This window comes from Pygocentrus nattereri, chromosome 2, assembly GCF_015220715.1.
Source record: "Pygocentrus nattereri isolate fPygNat1 chromosome 2, fPygNat1.pri, whole genome shotgun sequence".
NCBI classification, from domain to species: Eukaryota; Metazoa; Chordata; class Actinopteri; order Characiformes; family Serrasalmidae; genus Pygocentrus; species Pygocentrus nattereri.
In genome coordinates this window covers 5,122,643-5,143,339 of record NC_051212.1, presented here as the reverse complement: position 1 = coordinate 5,143,339, position 20,697 = coordinate 5,122,643, and the positions used below count along the sequence as shown (strand labels likewise).

At 44.4% G+C, this 20,697-nt stretch overlaps 1 protein-coding gene across 1 annotated transcript; it reads left to right on the top strand.

Annotated features, from left to right (window-relative positions):
• The first annotated feature begins 12,253 nt into the window (after positions 1-12,253).
• On the top strand, positions 12,254-16,132 carry LOC108413671 (E3 ubiquitin-protein ligase TRIM21-like). The gene is made up of 7 exons (XM_037543421.1): positions 12,254-12,327; positions 12,941-13,524; positions 13,616-13,711; positions 13,793-14,026; positions 14,122-14,269; positions 14,564-14,590; positions 14,680-16,132. Exons 2-7 carry the CDS (start codon positions 12,943-12,945, stop codon positions 15,225-15,227), a joined length of 1,635 nt encoding a protein of 544 aa, XP_037399318.1. The 5' UTR covers positions 12,254-12,327; positions 12,941-12,942; the 3' UTR covers positions 15,228-16,132.
• Positions 16,133-20,697: the final 4,565 nt, after the last annotated feature.

The following is a 20,697-nucleotide window of genomic DNA, read 5'->3' as shown; positions in this document are numbered from 1 at the left end:
ACCTGAGCAGCCATCCTAACTGCTTGTTCATAGATTTGATTGAAGGCGTCATTGATGTTCTCACGGAGCTTCTTGTAGACAGACTTCACCTCATCAACCATGCTAAATGCCTCAATGATGTCGAGTGAGGTGCTTTGCAGTTTCACCGTGATGCCCGTCAGGTGGGATAAAACTTGGTATACGGTGAGGAATGTGAGGATGAATCCAAAGTTTTGTAACTCACTCAAGAGACCATAGGCCTCTGCTTTGTACTTGCCCTCCCATCCACTGGTGACATCTTCACTGTACTCCTCTGTATGGAGACCATGTGCCATGACTTCCAGAGCCTTAATAATGAAGACAAAGGCACTGTAGAAGTGACTGTAGGCATCATGCCGTGCTGCCCATCTTGTGCGGCTGAGGTCAATCAGGGGCAGAAAGCGCCATCAAGTTTCATGCTGTAAACCAGCCACCATCCATGCTCCTCAAACCAATCATACCTGAATGCCCTGTTGCACCCACCAATGAATGTAGTTGGGAAAATGAAATTTTTCGAAGGTCTGACGTGGTTTTTCAGCAAATTGTACTTTTGGTCATCAGACATCTGACACACAGCCTGTGCTATTTCCTCAATAGATTTTGTTGCATCTATGAAAAATCCAAGGTCACTGTCAAGTACAGAGCTTGGCTGGGTGAAAGGGTTAACTCTGCTCCAACTCTGCTCTAAGCAGACTTTGCAGCAAGCATAGCTACTGTCCTTGGCAGTTTTGCACAAACAACTTGCTCCTCTTATCGGGACAACATTCTGTCCAGAACAATTTGTTCTCTTTCGTAGGTAAGATTATCGTACACAGAGCAGAAGCCCCCCTCCTTTGGGCAGTTCCGGTGGTCCGTGAGTGTCAGCTTAGCATTTCATGACTGTTAGACAACTTATTTGGGTCCACCCTGTTTGCTTGTACGCAACAGGGCAGGACGTGTTTGTATAAAAGAAGGAGTGCCCTTCTTTCTTTGTGCAGAAGACTTAATAAACTCTTTGATTGATTAAGAGAGTCGTTCTGTCTTCCTGCACCGAGCGCTCCCGCTGCAACTGAGACTTTCCACAGGACAGGTGATCCACTCTCTGGTTCCTCTTCATGAACGGAACAAAAACGGCCGGTCCTTTCAAATGGTGACCTCCGATGTGTTCTCTTCACCCAGGTAAGTCCAATTAATCGTTTTTGGACCTCTACCTGGTTGTCGAGATCACCTGGGTGTTCAGAGCGAACCGACCCAGCCCTGTCGGGTGGGCGGGAGTACGAGAGTGAGAGTAGAGAGGGTACATTTAAACCTAAGCGCTTAGTGGGAGACAGGGAACGTCCTATAGTGGAAACTCTCAGTACAGCTCTCACTGTATTTTTCCATACTGGGCACGTCGTTCCAACCAGAGCCGGAAGAGACACCGGCTGCATGGATGCGTAGATGTAATTTGGGTTTGTCCAACCTAGCTGGTTGGACCGAAGGTAATCTGCAAATACCCGCATACCCCAGGGAGGGCACTTTCGATGTGGGCTATTTGGGTTCCGCACATCGCATGATTAATGAGGGCATAGGGGATCCCGGATGAGACCTATCTTACATGAATGAAAGCTATAAATCGTGGTATGACATGAAAAAGGTGTGGGATGAACTAAAGAAACTCTCTTTATGTGTGTGAAGTTTGGTTTTACGCCATCTGCGCTCAGCCTTTCTGCATTCTCTCTTTTGGGTCTGTGCTACTACAGTGATGATATCAGCGGTACTTGTTTCCAAAACAAGCATGGACCCTGTGTCCAAATTATCTTTCCCATTCCAGTTCGTATCAGAAGCAGAAAGAACAAGGAGTTTAGGTCAGATACTGTGAATACATCCAACCTGCAGTATGTTGGAGGTAATTCACAGTCTTTGAAACAAAGTGCACAGGTTATTAAGTTAGCTCTACTGAATATCAGATCTCTTACAAATAGGTCTTATATAATTAATGATTTAATTACAACTCACAGGCTTGATTTCATGCTTTTAACAGAGACATTAAACTCATATAGTGCTGATATTGTGTTAACTGAGACGGCTCCACCAAACTTTAACTTTTTAAACGTTTCACGCACCGGCAAGAAAGGCGGAAGTGTAGCAATGCTGTTTAATGATACTTTCCAATGCAAGCAGTTACCACTTGGTGATTTCACATCTTTTGAATATTTAGATGCGATTTTAAAGGGGGCACAAAGAATATTATTAGTAACTGTCTACAGACCTCCAAGGTACAATGCTAATTTTATTGATGACTTCACAGATATGTTATCTTTTATTTCTACTGAATTTGATCATTTTGTTATTGCTGGTGATTTTAACATTCATATTGATAATCACAAGGATAATTACGCCAAAGAACTCTATGATGTACTTGAATCTTTTGAACTTTCTCAGCATGTGACTGGAAGCACACATTGCCATGGTCACACTTTGGATGTGGTTATCTCAAAGGGTCTTAACATTTCAGCCTCTATTAAGGATGTTGCATTGTGTGATCACTACTGTGTATTTTTTGAAATGTGGACTTCAATCCACAACAGTGCCAGGCAAGTTAGGTTTAAGAAAAGACAGATAAATAACAGGACAGCTGCACTTTTTGTTACCAAAATGTGCTCTTCACCTTGCTAACCATCTGAATCATGACCTTCCTGTTGTGTCTCTCAATGTATCTGGTGTTGATTATAATTTTCTCATTGATACCGGTGCCACGCTCTCTTCGCTATGAGGGGCCTTTATCATCTAGAAACACTAGCTCTGTGGGTATTACAGGACAGCCCTCCTCATCTCCGTATACGCCCCCACTTCAGTTTGTATGCGACGCAGTGCGATTTACTCATTCTTTCGTGTTCATGCCAGATTGTCCCTTTAACCTTATGGGGCGGGATTTAATGAGTAAACTTGGTCTATCCCTGTCCTTTTCTGGTTCGCGCATGACCGTGTCCACGGGAGATTTCAATCGCAATCTCAACATCGCCAATAAATCCTTTAAATCACCCGTGTCTGCTCTGCTGTCTGTCTCACACGCCACAGAGGTACCTGAGCCTCTGCGTTCCATACCACACACTGTTTGGGCTGCACATAGGGATGATGTTGGCAGGATTGACTGTAAACCATATGAGGCTACTCTAAAAAGCCCCACTCCTGTTTTTGTTAAACAATACCCTTTGCCCGAGCACAAACTGTGTGGTATAGACTCTATTCTACAGACACTTCTCTCTTTAGGTGTGGTCGTCCCATGTCAAAGTGCGTATAACACACCGATTAACCCAGTCCCCAAGCCGGACGGTTCTTGGCGATTCACTCAAGATTTTCGACTCCTTAATGACGCCATCGTGCCTATCGCCCCAATTGTGCCTGATGTCTCTTCGATATTGACCTCCATTCCGTGTCAACACGCATTTTTTACTGTCTTAGACGTTAGTTCTGTTTTTTTTTCAGCATTCCTGTTGAACCTGACACCCAGACGATTTTCGCTTTCACTCATCGCCAACGCCAATACACGTGGTCTCGTTTGCCGCAAGGTTTCTGCGACTCGCCTGCGGCGTTCGCCGCGTCGCTCCGAGACCTCATTTCTGACCTTTCCCTCCCCGGGGGTGCTGTGCTCCTGCAGTATGCAGATGACCTTCTGATTTCGGCCCCTGACAGCTCCACGTGCACTGAGGCATCTAAACTGGTCCTCATGCGCTTGGCTACCTTGGGCTTCAAGGTTTCACTAAAGAAACTGCAGTTCTGCCTACCCCGGGTCCAATATCTGGGTCATGAACTATCTCAAGGTCAACGCCTCCTCTCCGCTGACCGAGTGTCATGCATCACGCAGCTTCCCAAGCCCGCCACCAAGCAGGCTATGATGTCTTTCCTCGGCCTCATCAATTACTGCAGACAGTGGATTCCTGACTGCTCCGCACATGACAAAACACTGCGTGCCTCCTTCACTCACGAACAGGCCATGACTCATCGCCTCACATGGACTACAGCCATGAACTGTGCTTATTCTGCTCTACTGTCCTCACTGCAGTCTGCACCAGCCTTGGGCCTGCCCAACTACGCTCTGCCATTTCACCTGTGGGTGTCGGAGTCGGGGGGCACTGCTGCTGCGGTTCTGGCTCAGCCCCACGGGGGAGGTTTGTGCCCTTGCGCATATTATTCTAAAACATTGGACGTTACGGCCCGAGGCCTTCCGTCCTGTCTCCGAGCGGTCGCGGCGTGCGCACTAATGGTACAGGATGCTGAAAAAATCGTTTAAGGTCATGCCTTGACCTTACACACCTCTCATCAGGTCTGTCAGCTCCTAAATAACTGTTCTACACAGCACTTGTCTGCTCAGCGGCGTGCAGGCTATGAAAACATTTTGTTGAACACCGAAAACCTCACTGTGCGTCCGCACTCCTCACTAGATACTGTCTCTTCCGCTTTAATGCGTTTACTTCTGTTACCACACGACGCCTCCAGTCCCACTCTAGACGTGCATGACTGCGAGACCCGTCTGGCCGGTGAAACTTCTATTCGTGTCTTCCACCCCGTTGCCTTCTGGCCTAGCATTTTATGTTGATGGATCATGTTCCGAGCCATCATCGGATGGCTCAAGACCAAGATGTCACTATATACACGGACAGCCGTTACGCTTTCGCCGTAGTTCATGATTTTGGGGGAATCTGGCATCAACGCGGTTTCGTTACTACTGATAACAAACCCATTTCCCATGCGTCGCTTATCGAGGACCTGATCAGGGCGAGCTTCCTGCCCTCCCGACCGGCCATTGTTAAAGTTCGCGCTCACCAGCGTAGTAGCGACCCCGACTCTGTTGGTAACAATACCGCCGACTCTGCCGCAAAACGCGGAGCTCTTCATGGCCCCACTTGCCCTTTTATGAATTCGGCTTCCTTCTCCTGTGCTGCACTCACGGTTGACTTACTTCCTGGTCGTGATCTTGACTGTATTCAGGCCACCGCCTCGGACTCTGATATCAAGCATTGGCTGTCATCGGGCTACGATCCAGCCGTCAAACCGCTGCGCGACGCCTGCACATTGTGTTCCGTGTGTTCCGTTCCTCGTTCCCGATTTTCATGGTATTTCGCATCGGGAACGAAGAGGGGTAAAGCATGACATGTCCGAATTGTTTTGCATTCACAATTTGAACTCTGCTGTTGATCGCATATTAGACCGTTGTCTTACATGTGCACAGAATAACCCAAAACCGGCCGGACCGCACCAAGTTCTTCCTAAACCGGAAACACCTTTCCAAGAATGGCAAATCGATTTCACACACATGACGACTGTAGGGCCGTACAAATATTTACTGGTCTTAGTAGATAAATTTTTGGTTGGACAGAGGCGTTCCCATGCAATAAAGAAAATGCAAATACAGTTGTGACAAAACTATGCCAAGAAATCATACCGCGTTACGGTGTCCCCTTAGGAATAGACTCTGACAAAGGCACACCGTTCACCTCCAAAGTCACACAGATGCTCGCGAAGCACCTGAGCATAGACTGGGCTTTCCACATCCCCTATCACCCTCAATCCTCGGGTATGGTCGAAAGGGTTAATCGGATTATAAAAGGGCGGTTATGAAAGGCCATGCAGACACAGAACACTACTAATTGGGTGAAGGTTTTACCTGTAGTTTTGGCCAAACTGCGGATGGCGCGCACAGACACTCTGGGTGGTCTGTCGCCGTATGAAATTGTCATGGGACGGCGGACTTGGATGTGCGTCGCAGCGAGTACACCGCAGGGTTGTTAACTGTTCTGAATGAATACTGGGAGAGGGTCAACCAAACTATCACAGACCCTCCCAGGGTCTCAACCCATGCTTTTAAGCCGGGCGATCAGGTATTGGTCAAGAAATTTGAGAGAAAGGGTTTTTCAGACTCCCCTTTCTCTGAACCCACTACTGTACTCGCTGTCACACGCACGGGGGTATTACCCGATCTTTTTCCACAGTGGATTCATGCCTCCAGATGTCAGTCAGCCCCGCAGTGATGTATATACATGTTAGACGTCTAACTATTTTTGTTTCCTATCTCTAACCTGTCCTGTGTTACAGAAGTATGTTGCAACTAATATTAATCCTGTGCCTGGTGGAACGTGCTGGCGGATCCCCCATGGATAACGTTTTCTGGCAGTATGCTAACTGGACTGCCAAGCAGTACACCAATGACTCCTGCTACGTGTGCCACCTGATGCCCTCCAGTGTGAACAAGCACTCCATGGTCACGGCCCCCCAGGATCTCTCTGCTACTCTGCAGGCGGTAGCACACACCTGTCTGTCTCCTGACTGTTTGAATGTTACTCATTATGATTACCCTCACATTAATTATTCTCTTTCTCTATCACAGGATTTTTGTTCTAAAACTCGCAACACTACAGATTTTGCTACATGTTTGCAGTACATTCTTAAATATGTCCTTACTAACTCCTTACTAACTCCTTATTAACTACTTACTCCTTATTTTGCCATGGCTGTCCCCTTTATCTGTATGGTTTTGCTGTTGTTGTGTTTGGGTCCTTGTTTTTCCAGATGCCTCATGGAAAGGGTCTACGCGCTGGCCTCTGCGATGTGACCCCCGCGGCCCGTATACCAGCCTCTCATCTCCAGCACCAACCATATGTATGTGTGTTCTCACGCACCACTGTAACTCGCCTGTTATGCCTCACCAGTTGGTGAGGCATAAAAGAGGGGAATGAAAGGGTTAACTCTGCTCTAACTCTGCTCTAAGCAGACTTTGCAGCAAGCATAGCTACTGTCCTTGGCAGTTTTGCACAAACAACTTGCTCCTCTTATCGGGACAACATTCTGTCCAGAACAATTTGTTCTCTTTCGTAGGTAAGATTATCGTACACAGAGCAGAAGCCCCCCTCCTTTGGGCAGTTCCGGTGGTCCGTGAGTGTCAGCTTAGCATTTCATGACTGTTAGACAACTTATTTGGGTCCACCCTGTTTGCTTGTACGCAACAGGGCAGGACGTGTTTGTATAAAAGAAGGAGTGCCCTTCTTTCTTTGTGCAGAAGACTTAATAAACTCTTTGATTGATTAAGAGAGTCGTTCTGTCTTCCTGCACCGAGCGCTCCCGCTGCGACTGAGGCTTTCCACAGGACAGGTGATCCACTCTCTGGTTCCTCTTCATGAACGGACCAAAAACGGCCGGTCCTTTCACTGGGCTACCTCACATTCTGCTGCCTGTCTCACTCTCACATCCTCAGCCACTTCAGTAGCTGCTGCATCTCTCTGGTCTTCCACTGCACTGTTACCTGCCAAGGCTGTTTCACTGCTACTAGCTGTTGATAGCTCACCCTCCAAATGCTGACCCACTGAATAAATACAGCAAAATAATAAATTTAAATACATTTCCATATTTAACACCTTTTTTACACCTCTATACTGTATTTTATTTACTATGGCCTTAGGAGCAACAGGCATGTTGAGAGTAAAATACACCCTAGCTTGATCATCAGCATTGCAAAGTGAGTGACTGAATGTTATTGTCACTTAACCTACATTTCTTAAAAATCAACTAAAATCCAGAGGAGTTATCTGAATAATAACACTAATAATCCGGTGTTACATGTACAATATACTATTGGGCTAAGCCGAGCCCGGCACTGTTAACGCAGGGGAGTTATAAAGAAATAGAAGCCCTGCACTCAGCAGTTTACAGATTTTGGGCCTTTTATTGAACAAGTCACCAATGTTTTGGGACAATGTTGCCGCCGATTTCCTCCGTTTTCGCTCCTTGTCTTCTTTTCTCGAGTAACGTAATCCCCTGATTCTTATTCTTTCCACTAGCTAACAACAGAAATGGGGGAATTACCGCCACCTACTGGATTGGTGTAAAACAGTCTGAACAAAATGTGTAAAGAGAAACATTAACCATTTTTCTTACTCCTCACTTCTCTGAGTCTACTTTTCTTTTTTATTAGTCTGAATGTGATATTGTAAATTAAGATTTGATGTATATTCACCGGAGATTAACAATTCATTCATTGAATAGCCTACCTATCTTGAGGGGCATGTGTGTACGGGGAGAGGGGGCGAGGGGGCGGCAGGGGGCGGCGGGCAGGGGGCGGCGGGCGGGGGGGTCGAACGAACCCTTCGATCCCCCCTGGCTACGGGCCTGAATAGTGACACTGATTCCTAGTCTGTGATTAAAAACTGTGACATTGTCTTTAGATGTGAGAGGGTGTCGGACTTTAGTCTTTCAAAAGTCTTTTCAAAGTTCTCTAGTATATGGTTAGCATAAGCCTGTCTTGAGTCACTTTTAACAACAATGTAAGTATTTAAAAAAAACTGTATTAATTAAATCCCTTCCTTGATCAGGACCTTGTCGTGGAGGAAGGGCTTGTGTGGTCTAGGGATCTTTAGAGCTAAGTCATCGGGCGCAATATGCTCCTGGTAGGGTCTCCTAGGGCAAACAGGTCTGGAGTGACCAGCTCGATCCAAAAACCCTCCATGAAAAACAGACACAGATAATCATGTATCCTACCCAGGAGAGGGTCACTGGGCTTCTCATGTCCCGGAGGAGGTAGGGGACATGGAGTCTGAATGGACCATGTTCAAACCTCCTTTGTGGAAGCTGCCAGGTGTAGCTGTGGCCAAAAGCTTGTGAACGCCTGTCAGTGTGATAACCCAAGAATCCCCTGGTGGACACCAGTGGTGAGGGAGGCTGTAAAGCTGAAGAAAAAGGCCTTTAGGGACTGGATGGCCTGAAGGACTTCCGTCGGGGTGGCGCCCAAGCTGTATTCTGCAGGGGTGGAGAAACTCTGACTTCAAATGAGGATATTGTCAGTCGATAGAAGGAGCACTCTGAGGAACTCCTTAATCCAGGAGACATGCCTCCCTTGACGGAGTCAGGGCCAGAGGCTTCTGGTGTGTCAAGCTCCATTTTCCTGGTGGAAGCCACTGAGGTATGTGGCAAGCTCCTCAGTGGCAAGGCGCGGGGAGTGGATGAGATTCTACTATTTGCAGATGATGTTGCACATGGATGCCTCCAGCGCTCACTGGAGTGGTTTGCAGTGGTGAAGCGGTTGGTATGCGGATCAGCACCTCCAAATCTGCGTCCATGGTCTTAGCCCGGAAAAGGATGGCATGCACACTCCAGGTAAGGGGAAAGGACTTGCCCTAGGTGGAGGAGTTTATGTATCTTGGGGTCTTGTTCATGAGTGATGAGAAGAGGAATCCTGAGATCAGCCACAGGCGGTCACTGTACCGGACTGTAGTGGTGAAGAGGGAGCTGAGCCAAAAGGCGAAGCTCTCTCTTTACTGGTCGGTCTACATCCCGACCCTGACCTATGGTCATGAGCTGTGGGTAATGACCGAAAGAACGAGATTGCAAATACAACGGAGGAAATGAGCTTTCTTCGCAGTTTTGCCACCACACTTTTTGATAAGGTTAGGAGCTCGGTCATCCGCGAGGAGCTCAGAGTAGAGTTGCTACTCCTCTGCATTGATAGGAGCTGGCTGAGGTGGTTCAGGCATCTGATTCGGATGCCCCCTGGACGCCTCCCGGTGGGGGTGTACCAGGCACAGCCTACTGGGACAAGACCCTGGGGTTATCCTAGGACCTGCTAGAGGGATTATATCTCCAAGATGGCCTGAGAGTGGGTTGGGGTCCCTGGGAATGAGCTGGAGGAAGTTGCGGGGGACAGGGTTGTCTGGGATTCTCTGCGCTCTCAACTGCTACTACGACTCTATCTGGACTAGCAGTCAACGATTAATTAATAAAATGAAGGATTGAAATCATTGCTCTTTTTCCCTTCCTTTCTTGAGAATGTGGGCTAGCCTCACATTCTTTTGAGTTTTTAGAGGTGTTGTAGCTCAGTTGACTGCTCATTAGTCAGTGATCCTCTAGGCCATGATTAATCCCAGTATGGGACTTTCTTGGTTTCTTCTCTTTGGAGTAGTTTTAGTTAAGCTCTACCTGGCACCTGGGTTTGCATTTCTAAACTTTGTTTACTTCCAGTGTTCCTTTTGTTTTTGACTGCCACCTTACCTTGTGTTCTGCAGTTGAGGTCCCTTGCTGCCCACAGATGGTGGTTCAATACTTTGGTCTCCCATAACTGGAGGCCTGGGTTTAATTCCACCTCTGGGTGAACCCTGTTACACCAAGAGTTTTGAACAAGAATCTTGCTTGACTGCTTTATGCAGAGAGGTGGTAAAAAAAACTATTAAATATTGGTACAAACAGCCTTTTATGATACTGTATCTTCTGCACAACATGTAGTATCTTATCACGAGAGCTTTCTTTCAGACTCTTGAAGTGATTGAAGGCCTAGAAAATATTGAAAAGCATATTTAGTGTGGAGAAAGCATTTGTATGGTGTTTGATATGATAGAGCACACTATCCTACTAGACAAGCTAGAAGAGTTTGTAGGAGTCACAGGAATAGTTTGTTCTTGGTTTAGATCTTAGCTGAATGATCACTGTCAAGTTGTGAATGTTGAATCATCTGTATATATAAAACAGTACAATATGTCATTCCACAAGGTTCTGTTTAAGGATCTATATAATTTGCATGATACTGCAGTACACACAAATGTATATATTGGCCAAACCAGATGATACATTTCAACTTAACAAGATTGAGGACTGTAAGAAACCCAAAAAGCCATGGATAGTCCAAGCTGAGTAGGATCCTCCGAAACAGATTCTTTTTCTTTGTCCAAAAGCTGATAGAAACAAACTGTATGATTTTAACCCTAAATATTTAACACTAAATCAAGCTTCTCACTTGCATTAGGTACATTGGTGTCACAGTAGATCCTGATCTGTCCTTTGGTGCATATATAAGCAATATTACTAGAATAGTAAAATACTGCCAAGTGAATAAATGCATTATACATACAGGCTGTTGGAAAAACTAGTTTATGCCTCAAGGTTGGATTACTGTAATGCCCTGTTGTTTGGATGTTCCAGTAAAAGCCTAAATAAGCTTGACATAGACCTTAATGCTGCAGCCAGAGTCCTTAAAATAACGAGAAAGTAGTCTAGTTTATCTGCGTTACTTTGGCTGCAAGTTAAATTCTGCATTGAACACAAAATTCTTTTACTGACACATAAAGCTCTAAGGGGTATCACCCCTCGGTACCTCAGTGAACCTATCTCTTATTATGAACCATCACACCTACTTGGATCACAAGATGCTGGCTCACTATTATTAACCAGAATTAAGACAATTAGTCAGGGGTAGAGCCTCAGAATAGGGTTCTGAGGTCTCCAGCCTCTCCTCTCTGAACTTTTAGTTCCTAGCAGCATTTCCTTCCTCTTTTGAGTATCACTCAAAATGTGGAAGTGAAACTTATAAACTTGTAAACTTATAACCACAATTCATATTGTAACCAAAATGGCAATACATATATCGAACATATTTTAAATTTTTCTTCCAGGAGCTCAACTGTGTACACTCCCTCACACAGCAAGAGTAGCCTCAAACACATCTACAAGAAACAAAGTTCAGGCTACATCAGCAACTCATCACCTCCGAATGTGAATGTACTATAACAGTAAGACTGACTGTAACAGTAGCAGTGACTGTAATAGTAACACTGTAACTAGTGAGTAACTAAATCTAGTTCTCATTTGTTGATCTATTGGGCCTCTAACAGTAGTCATTGTTTATCATTGATTAAAGTAAATATTTCTGTCCATTGACAGACTGATTTCTTCTTCTATATTCACTATCCTGTAATAATATATTATCTGTTAAATCTAAGTTTTTATTCATTTTGCTTGTATTATTGTTTTACTGTCCAGTGTCAAGGAGGATGGGTTCCTCTAAAATTTTTGTTTTCTTGCTCTTAAGCAGTTTCTTCTTGCGATTGTTGCCTTTGACGACTCTTGTTTGGAGCTTTGACTCAGCTTTTTCTGTGCAGCTGCTTTGTGACAATATCTGCTGTAAAAAGTGATACATAAGTAAACCTTGATGTGACCAAAGTACAAGTGTAGTCAACGCACAAACTGGAACTTTTTCTGTATTAAACTGAGTTCCAGCTCAGTTTGAGAATGGCTTCCTGACTGAGCCTGATTGTTTGCGGACTTCCACAGTAAGCTTTTCGCAGAACAGTTGGAATCATTTACTAAACATCTACATATTTTGTGAGTCATACATCATAGCCTGCCTCAGCTGACTGTTTTGATGGCCAATATTCATGAAAAACCCGAAAAACAGTGGGAGTGGCCTCTTGATGTCACTCAGGCGAAATGAAAGTTATTTGTTTCATAACCAGAATCCAGTTCGTTGAGCAGGACACAATCTTCAGTTTGAAGCTTCTCCAGTTTTTCTGAAAAGGGACTAAATAATTGCAGGTAAAATCTAAAGGAGCAACATCCAGAAAAGCTACTGTTAACCTCTCTAAATTTTCTTAGCTGTGGTGTTACTTTTGAAAGTATTTCCTATTGTTTAGATCATTTTAATCATCTCTTTTTTCATTCTTTTTTTATCAGAAGATTTAGAATCATTTTAGAATTCGTGACATATGTTTCTTATATTTGGATCTTACAAGTTCAAGTTGATATTTTTAGACAGATCTTGGGTTCTTAGATGAATGTATTCATTAGAATGAACAGGTTAAGGAACAAGTTTTATACCATGAAACAGGTTGAGGTTGATCTGCCAAATGCCATTGCTTATGACTTCTGCATTCCATATGTCTTTTTCTGTACCACTGCATTTCATTACTGTATGAGAGACATCAGGAATGTCAGAGTGGGTTCCCTCCAGGCCACAGCTCTGCAGGAATTAATGATTTCCTTCTTCCTAACCTCTAAAAATGCTGTACTCTGGAACACTAGAGTCTGAAAGCTGTGGACTTATTATTACTCTGTTAAAATCAGTACCTGATCATCTTGAACCAAAATGTAGAATGTTTTCTATGGTCTAAACTTCCTCCTCATCATCTTGCTGTGTCTCCTCTATCAGTCATGGATTCCTCCAGCAGTCTCCTGTCTGAAGATCAGCTCCTGTGCTCCATCTGTCTGGATGTGTTCACTGATCCAGTCTCTACTCCATGTGGACACAACTTCTGTAAGGTCTGTCTCAAAGAGTGCTGGGACAGCAGTTCACGCTGCCAGTGTCCAGTTTGTAAGATTAATTTTTCCAAAAGACCTGAGCTGCATGTGAATACGTTCATCTCTGAACTGGCTGCTTTGTTCAAGAAGTCAGTTCAGATTAATCTCAGAAGAACCCCAGAACAACCTTTCAGCTCTCAGGTGCTCTGTGACATCTGCAGTGAAGAGAGGAATCCAGCTTTGAAGTCCTGTCTGAACTGTATGACCTCTTACTGCAAGACTCATCTGGAGCCTCATCAGAGAGTTTCTGCCTTTAAAACCCACAAAATTATTAACCCCGTGGAGAACCTGAAGGACTACATCTGCCAGAAACATGAGAGACCCCTGGAACTGTTCTGTAAAGTTGACCAGACGAGTGTGTGTCAATTCTGTGCTGAGTCAGTCCATAAGACTCACAGCACGGTTCCTATAGAGGAGGAGAGTGGACAGAAGAAGGTGAGAGACATTTAGACAGATAATAATGAATCATTTTTTTGCACAATGAAAAATCTTAACTAATCGTATTGCTGTGAATTGTCTATGACAGACTCAGGTGGTTAAGACACAGGCAGATGTTCAGCAGATGATCCAGAACCGACTGAAGAAGATTGAGGAACTCAAACACTCTGTAAAACTCAATAAAGTAAGCTTTAGTTAAGGGTTGAGGATGTTGCCGGTTTTATTTTTTAACTTGCATTGATGAATGTAAACTGTCCCCCATTAGAAAATCACAGAGAAGGAGAAAGCAGACAGTGTGGAGGTCTTCAGAGCTCTGCTGCGCTGCATTGAGAGAAGCCAGGCGGAGCTGCTTGAGGTGATGGAGGAGAAGCAGAAAGCAGCAGAGAGGCAGGCTGAAGAGTTCATTAAAGAGCTGGAGCAGGAAATCACTGAGCTAAAGAGGAGAGACACTGAGCTGGAGCAGCTCTCCCACACTGAGGACCACCTCTACCTTCTACAGGTCAGAATCCCTCTGTTTCTCCATAGTAATGCAGTCCATCACAGGACAGCACTGCCCATGCTGAGGGGTTTCTCCTCTCTCCTGCTCGACTGTAGGTTTACCCGTCCCTCTGCAGCCCTCCACCCACCAAGAACTGGACTGAGTTCAGGATTAACACTCATCTGAGGGTGGAGACTCTGAGGAGAGCTCTGACTTGGCTTCGGGAATCAATCAGTAAGGACATGGAGAAGTTTGTGGCGATTGGTGAGTATCTACAGATCACTGAGAGCTTGTGAGGAAAATATTATTCAAAGAATTCTCAAAATTCTCTGATGACATCATCCGTATTTGGTAAATTGGTGTATTTAAAGCTGAAATATTGCATTATCCTACATTACAAACTACCTTTATTGTTATCATGTCTTTTAATATTAGTGTATTGAAGCATTTAACATTGATGTACGTCTTTTTAATAGTACTTTATTTTATTTCAAGCATTGAAACAAAGAAAATGTAAATTTATGGTAATTATATTGTCTGTTGTTCTTTTCTAAACAGAACTAAAAGCAATTCAACAATATGCAGGTCTGTGGGCATGAAGTACATAAATAAATATGTGTCTTTGTTATTTTATGCTATACACTGTTCAAATTAGTTATTGTTTTCTCTCTCAGTGGATGTGACTCTGGATCCTGATACAGCAAATCCTTATCTCATCCTGTCTGATGATGGGAAACAAGTGACACATGGAAAAAAACGACAGAAGCTTCCTAAAAACGCAAACAGGTTTAATCGGTGTGACTGTGTGCTGGGAAGGGAGGGGTTCTCCTCAGGGAGATTTTACTATGAGGTCCAGGTCAGCGGGAAGACTGAGTGGGATTTTGGAGTGGCCAGAAGGTCTATTAAGAGAAAGGGTGATATAACACTGAGTCCTGAGGATGGATACTGGACTGTCAGTCTGACCGATGAAACTGAATATGAGGCTCTGGACTCTCAGCGTGTCCCCCTCTCCCTGAAACAGGCTCCCCAGAAGGTGGGGGTGTTTGTGGATTATGAGGAGGGTCTGGTCTCCTTCTATGATGTTGAGGCCAGGTCTCATATCTACTCTTTCACTCGTCAGTCTTTCACTGAGAAACTCTATCCATACTTCAGCCCCTGTGATAATGATCGAGGTAGAAACTCGGCACCGCTGATCATCACACCCGTTGATCATCATAAATGAGGCTTTTACCTCCGACAATCACTTTATTCCAGAATAACAACTTCTTCTGAAAAGCACCTCCAACTTTCTAGTCATTTGTATAGAATGTAAAAAGCTGATTTATGCTACAAGGGTGTAGGTTTCACAGTATTCATCACTAGAAAATGGGCAGTGTTTATCTGTACAAACCTGCATCTTTATACAGCTGAGATGTTTGTAGGTCAACCTGAGCTGAGAGGAGATGAAGCTACTGAGTGAGAACATCTGCTTCTTCTTACAGACAGAATAAAGTCCCAAATAAATAAACCTACTATCTCTTTCAGTACTAAGAAGACTGAACCTGAGACACGACATTAAAAAAGAGTAATGTTATTAAGCATCTACAGTCAGTTTAGATAGTTAATCTGCACAGAGCAGAACAGCCTGTACACTGTATAAGAACAGCTACACTAATGCTGTTTCTATGATGGACTTCTACTGAATTTGGTAGAGATAATGAGAGATTTTAGGGCATCATAATAAAGCAGGTGGAGGTTCCAGCATGGGCTTCACTTTCCTTCTGTCCTTCAAACGCTGTGGAGCTTCTGGGAGATGCTGGAACTAGTTTGAAGGAATGTAGAGGGAGGAAAACAGGAAAAGAAAGAATGTGGAAATATCTGTTCATCATGAAGAGGATCAAGGGTTTCTAGCATCAGTGTACATGACTTCAGTGAGTTTTACCTGATTTAGCTCTTTTATTTGGCTTATTTCAGCAGTGAGGCTTGTAAAGTATCGGTAATGTCTTCACTGTGTTTGTAGAGCATAAATACAGTGAAGAGTGGTTTCCCACACAAATCCATGGCTATCGGTGATGTTTCTATCAGAGATTTAATGCTGATTCATCATACGCTTTTGTCTATTTTACATGAATAAACAACAGAACCTGATTCCAAGTCTTATTTTTCACATTTCCTGTCTCTAATCTTGTGTTATTCCTTTTCCCACTTATATACAGTTTCTAACCCTTCCTTCTCAGGTGGTTCTGGTCCTGGACGCTTGTATAAGTAGCCCTCATGTTGCTCCCCCAAGTCGTATTAATTGTGTGTCAGGCTCAGACTCTGAATTGGATATTGTGGTTGGTTAGTATAGTGGTTAACACCTCTGCCTTCTACGCTGTAGACTAGGGGTTCAATCCCCCACCAGAGCAAGCGCCCTACACTATACCAATAAGGGTCTTTGGGCAAGACTCCTAACACCTTCACCTACTTGTATAAAATGATCAAACTGTAAGTTGCTCTGGATAAGAGCGTCAGCCAAATGCCATAAATGTAAATCTTCAGGGTAAGAGCTTCAATGTAATTTTAGGAGACCACTCTGCTGCCCTCTGGTGGTCTGTTTGCTTATTGTCTGAGCAGTGAAGATCAAAATATTTGGGACTCGATATGAAAAACCCAACATATTGATCAGGAACAGCAAAGGGAGTCTAGAAGCTGCACCAGGATGCAGTGATATATCAGATGAAGAAGGAAATGTGGTGAACATTGCGCTTTAGAATAAAGCTCTTCATTGAATACAGCAATAGTGGAGAACCACCCAGCGTCGACTGACACAGTCGGGAAGCAGGCAACGAGCTTTTCTCCACACATTTTCCAGTCCTGGTAGATACACAGACCCAGCTAATTTTCCAGAGCCCAGCACAATAAGATACAAATACAGAAACACACCTTTAATCTAACAACCTGACTTACTTATAACATAAAAGTCTCTCGATTATCAGGAGGAGCATCTTCCAAGAACCCAAGCGCATGGCCAGTCTGCACGGCCACCCCGAGTCCAAGGCCGAAGGAGCCAGTAACGGGAGCTACAGCACTAAAACTAAATTACTAGATTAGAATTCTGTGTTACTTTCTAAAACGTGCTGAAGTGATGCTGTTCTGGATAAATCTACAAAAACATTTATAATAAACTTCATGAAAAATCCTGCAGCGCTTTGCAGAAACATCTGCTTACTTTACTTCATCCTTTAAAACATTTGTTTTCAGAACTTTTTACAGTTCAAGGATAAAATTCTCAATATCAGAAACTCAGTAAACCAATGAAAAGGTTCTGGTATGGTAGAACAGTGGTTCTAATGAGGTTCTACATTGAACACAGCACTTCAACTGGTGAAAGTCTTCTGCCTGGTGGACAAAGCTTGCAAGTGCAACTGACTGTCATCAGAAAGTGGTGGGCGTGGCCTCATTAAGTCACTGTGGAGAAATAAAAGTAGTGAGAACTGTGTTATAGACATGGCCTGGTTACTGCAGCTGGACTCGACATCCAGCTTGAAGCTTCTCCAGGTGTTCTTAGAGGAACTGCCACCACTGCAGGTGAGAGAAACTCCACAGGGAGCAGGAGGAGGTAGCCAGTAAGGAGAAACTGGAGTTACTGCTGAGACTTTCTGCTGTTAGACGGGTCAAAAAGGTGTTATTTTTCTTGATTTATCTTTAAAATACATTTTGGATTTGTGTTTGTGTGTATTGATATGTTTTTAGAGTGTTTGGTTTTACTTAAATTTTTCGTGTGGTGTGCTGTGTAATTTTGGGTGTTCTTGATTTCTTTTGGGGCCGTCTGATTATCTCCACCTGAACCTAATAACTGTCTCTTTAATCAGCCTATCAGCGTGGAAAGAGAGCGCGGGTGCTCGGGGACTCTTATTTTAAAAGCGGACTTTTACAGGAGGGGAGAGAGATCCGGGGAAGGATTGGTGGCACAGGTGTGCTGCGGGTGTGGACAGCGCAGCAGAGGCGGAAGCAGCCGGGAGCGTGGCTAGAACGCCAGCAGGATTCGGCGCAGCATTAGCCGGCAGTAGGGGCTTGGTCCGAGTGGCGTGTGAGTGCAGCGGCTGGCAGCAGATTCAGGAGGAACTGCTGGAGTGTGTGCATGCGGTGACGTCAGCGGCGGCTCAAAGGGAACGCTGGATAGAAGACCGAGGGTTATCCTCTACACCACAGGCGTGTTGCTGCAATGTCTGGGTAGTGGTTTCGATCACTACCCGGAACTGTCCACTAGGCTAATTTAAACCCAAGCTTGAGTGCACAAAGGACACATTACTGGTCAGTCTTTTCTTCTATTGTGTCCTAGAGTGGCGTGGTGAGACTCAAGGGAGCCGTGTCTACATCCCCCTGGTTGTTATGGACTTCTCTCATTGAAACAGTGAACTGGACTTTCTTTTTTTAGTTCCTGTGTATTCTTGGTTCCCCTTTGATGTGTTTTTTGTTTATTTGGTATTATTCTTTTGTTTTGCGCTTTTGTTTATTTATTTTCCTGTTGGTTTGCTTTTGTTTTCATTAATCTACCGCAACGACTTAGCTTTTAGTGTATATATTTGCCCAAAAGTACAAAATAAAACATTCCTTGTTTGAGTACGCTGTCTCCTGTTGGGATCACTGGCTCATACTCTGTTCCCTCCCAAACGAATTTATTTCTTTACTAGTGTGGGCGAGTCGTGTGGAGTTTGGGTTAGATTGGGCTCTGGTTGTACATCTTTCTCTATCTCAATGGTTCCTAGGAGTAGTAAATTTTAATAGTAGGTTTTAAGTGTTCTAGATTGTTTTAAAATACTATTCCCAGGGGCTATGTGATATTTTGGAAGTCCCTGGTTATTTTAGGAATACATACATGGTTTAACACTACCTTATATTTAACTAACCCACGCGACACTGCTGTATTTAGCACATTTCTGTCATTGACTTGTGCAGTTGTGTGTATTATTGAATTGAGCACAAAGAACCGGTTCTAGAGTAAGTAAAGCAGCACAGCTGGAATATGAAGCAGATCTAATGAGATTGTGATGTTAGAACATTTGAGTCAGAACCTCCAGGTTCAGGAGCAGCTTCTGCTCTCAGGCTGTTGAACTGGTCACACCCAGAGCAGCAAACAGATCCTGAGGACGAGCTCCAGTCCAGCTCCCTGCACTGCATGTTAGTCTTACTCCAGACTGCCGACTCATTCATGCTGCTGCTTACTGAACAGAGTCTGTGTATAATCAGAGTTGAACTGAGCTATAAACTATAAACGAACTTCAAGTTGGGTTGGAAAACCCAGCTAATTACTTTAAAGTTGATGTTCATTGCTGCTGAAGTGTTGCTTAGATGTTGCCATGCGGTGGCTAAGGTATCCAAGGTTGTTGCTAAGGTGTAGTGAGGTCGTGGCTGAGCTAATAAATACACTGGTACATTGAATGCCCTGCTTCTTTGAATGCACTGCCACTTTAAATCTCCTGCAGCTTTAAATTTAGTGATGCATTAAATCTGCTGCCACCTTAAATTCAATGACACCTCAAATTTACTGGCACCTTAAATCCAGGGCTGCCTTAAATTGACTGCCACCATAAATTCACCGTTACTGTAATTCCACTGCCACTTTACAGTTGAGGATGCCATCATCTACCTGCTCAACCGAGTCTACGCTCACCTGGACAAGCCAGTCCATTCAATACCATTTGGCCTGCTCTTCTGGGTGATAAGCTGACAATGATGCCCACCTCGTGTCCTGGATTGTTGACTACCTGACTGGCAGACCACAGTATGTACGCCTGCAGCACTGTTGTGTCGGACAGAGTGGTCAGCAACATTGGAGTTCCACAGGGAACTGTCCTCTCTCCCTTCCTCTTCACCCTCTACACCACGGACTTCAGCTACTGCACAGAGACTTGCCACCTTCAGAAGTTTTCTGATGACTCTGCAATAGTTGGATGTATCAGCAAGGGTGAAGGACTTTGTCACATGGTGCGAGCGGAACCACCTGCAGCTCAATGTGACAAAGACAAAGGAACTGGTGGTGGACCTTAGGAGGGACAAGGCACCGGTGACCCCTGTGCCCATCAGGGGGCTCAGTGTGGACACTGTGGATGATTACAAATATCTGGGTGTGTATATTGACAATAAACTGGACTGGGCTAAGAACACTGACGCCCTCTATGGGAAGGACCAAAGTCGTCTCTATTTTCTGAAGCGCCTGAGGTCCTTCAACATCTGCTGGACTATGCTCGGGATCTATGAGTCTGTGGTGGCGAGTGCTGTCCTCTATGCTGTTGCATGCTGGGGAAGCAGGCTGAGGGTGGCAGACACTCAACAAACTGATCTGCAAGGCCGGTGATGTTGTGGGTGTGGAGCTGGACTCATTGAGTCGGAGAGGAGGACGCTGTCTAAGCTGCAGGCCATTATGAATAATGGCTCCCACCCACTCTACGACACAGATATGAAACACAGGATCACACTCAGTGCAAGACTCATTCTACCAAAATGCACCACAGAGCGCCAATACACACAAATGTGTGTACCGGCCAAAACAGATAATATATTTCTACTTAATAAGATAAGTGGATAATCTGAATTGAGTAGGATCCTCCAAAAACAGATTATTTTTCTGTTAGAGGCTGTTAGAAACAGACTGTACAATTTTAACACTCAATCTTAACAGCTGCTCAGCTGCATCAGGTACACTGATGAAAACATTAGTGTAACAGTAG

Excerpts from the sequence above, each read along its gene's own strand:
- LOC108413671 (XM_037543421.1), top strand. The coding sequence starts at position 12,943 with ATGGATTCCTCCAGCAGTCTCCTGTCTGAAGATCAGCTCCTGTGCTCC. Across the intron at positions 14,027-14,121 it reads ACCACCTCTACCTTCTACAG|GTTTACCCGTCCCTCTGCAG; the intron begins GTCAGAATCCCT and ends GCTCGACTGTAG. Across the intron at positions 14,270-14,563 it reads GGAGAAGTTTGTGGCGATTG|AACTAAAAGCAATTCAACAA; the intron begins GTGAGTATCTAC and ends TTTTCTAAACAG.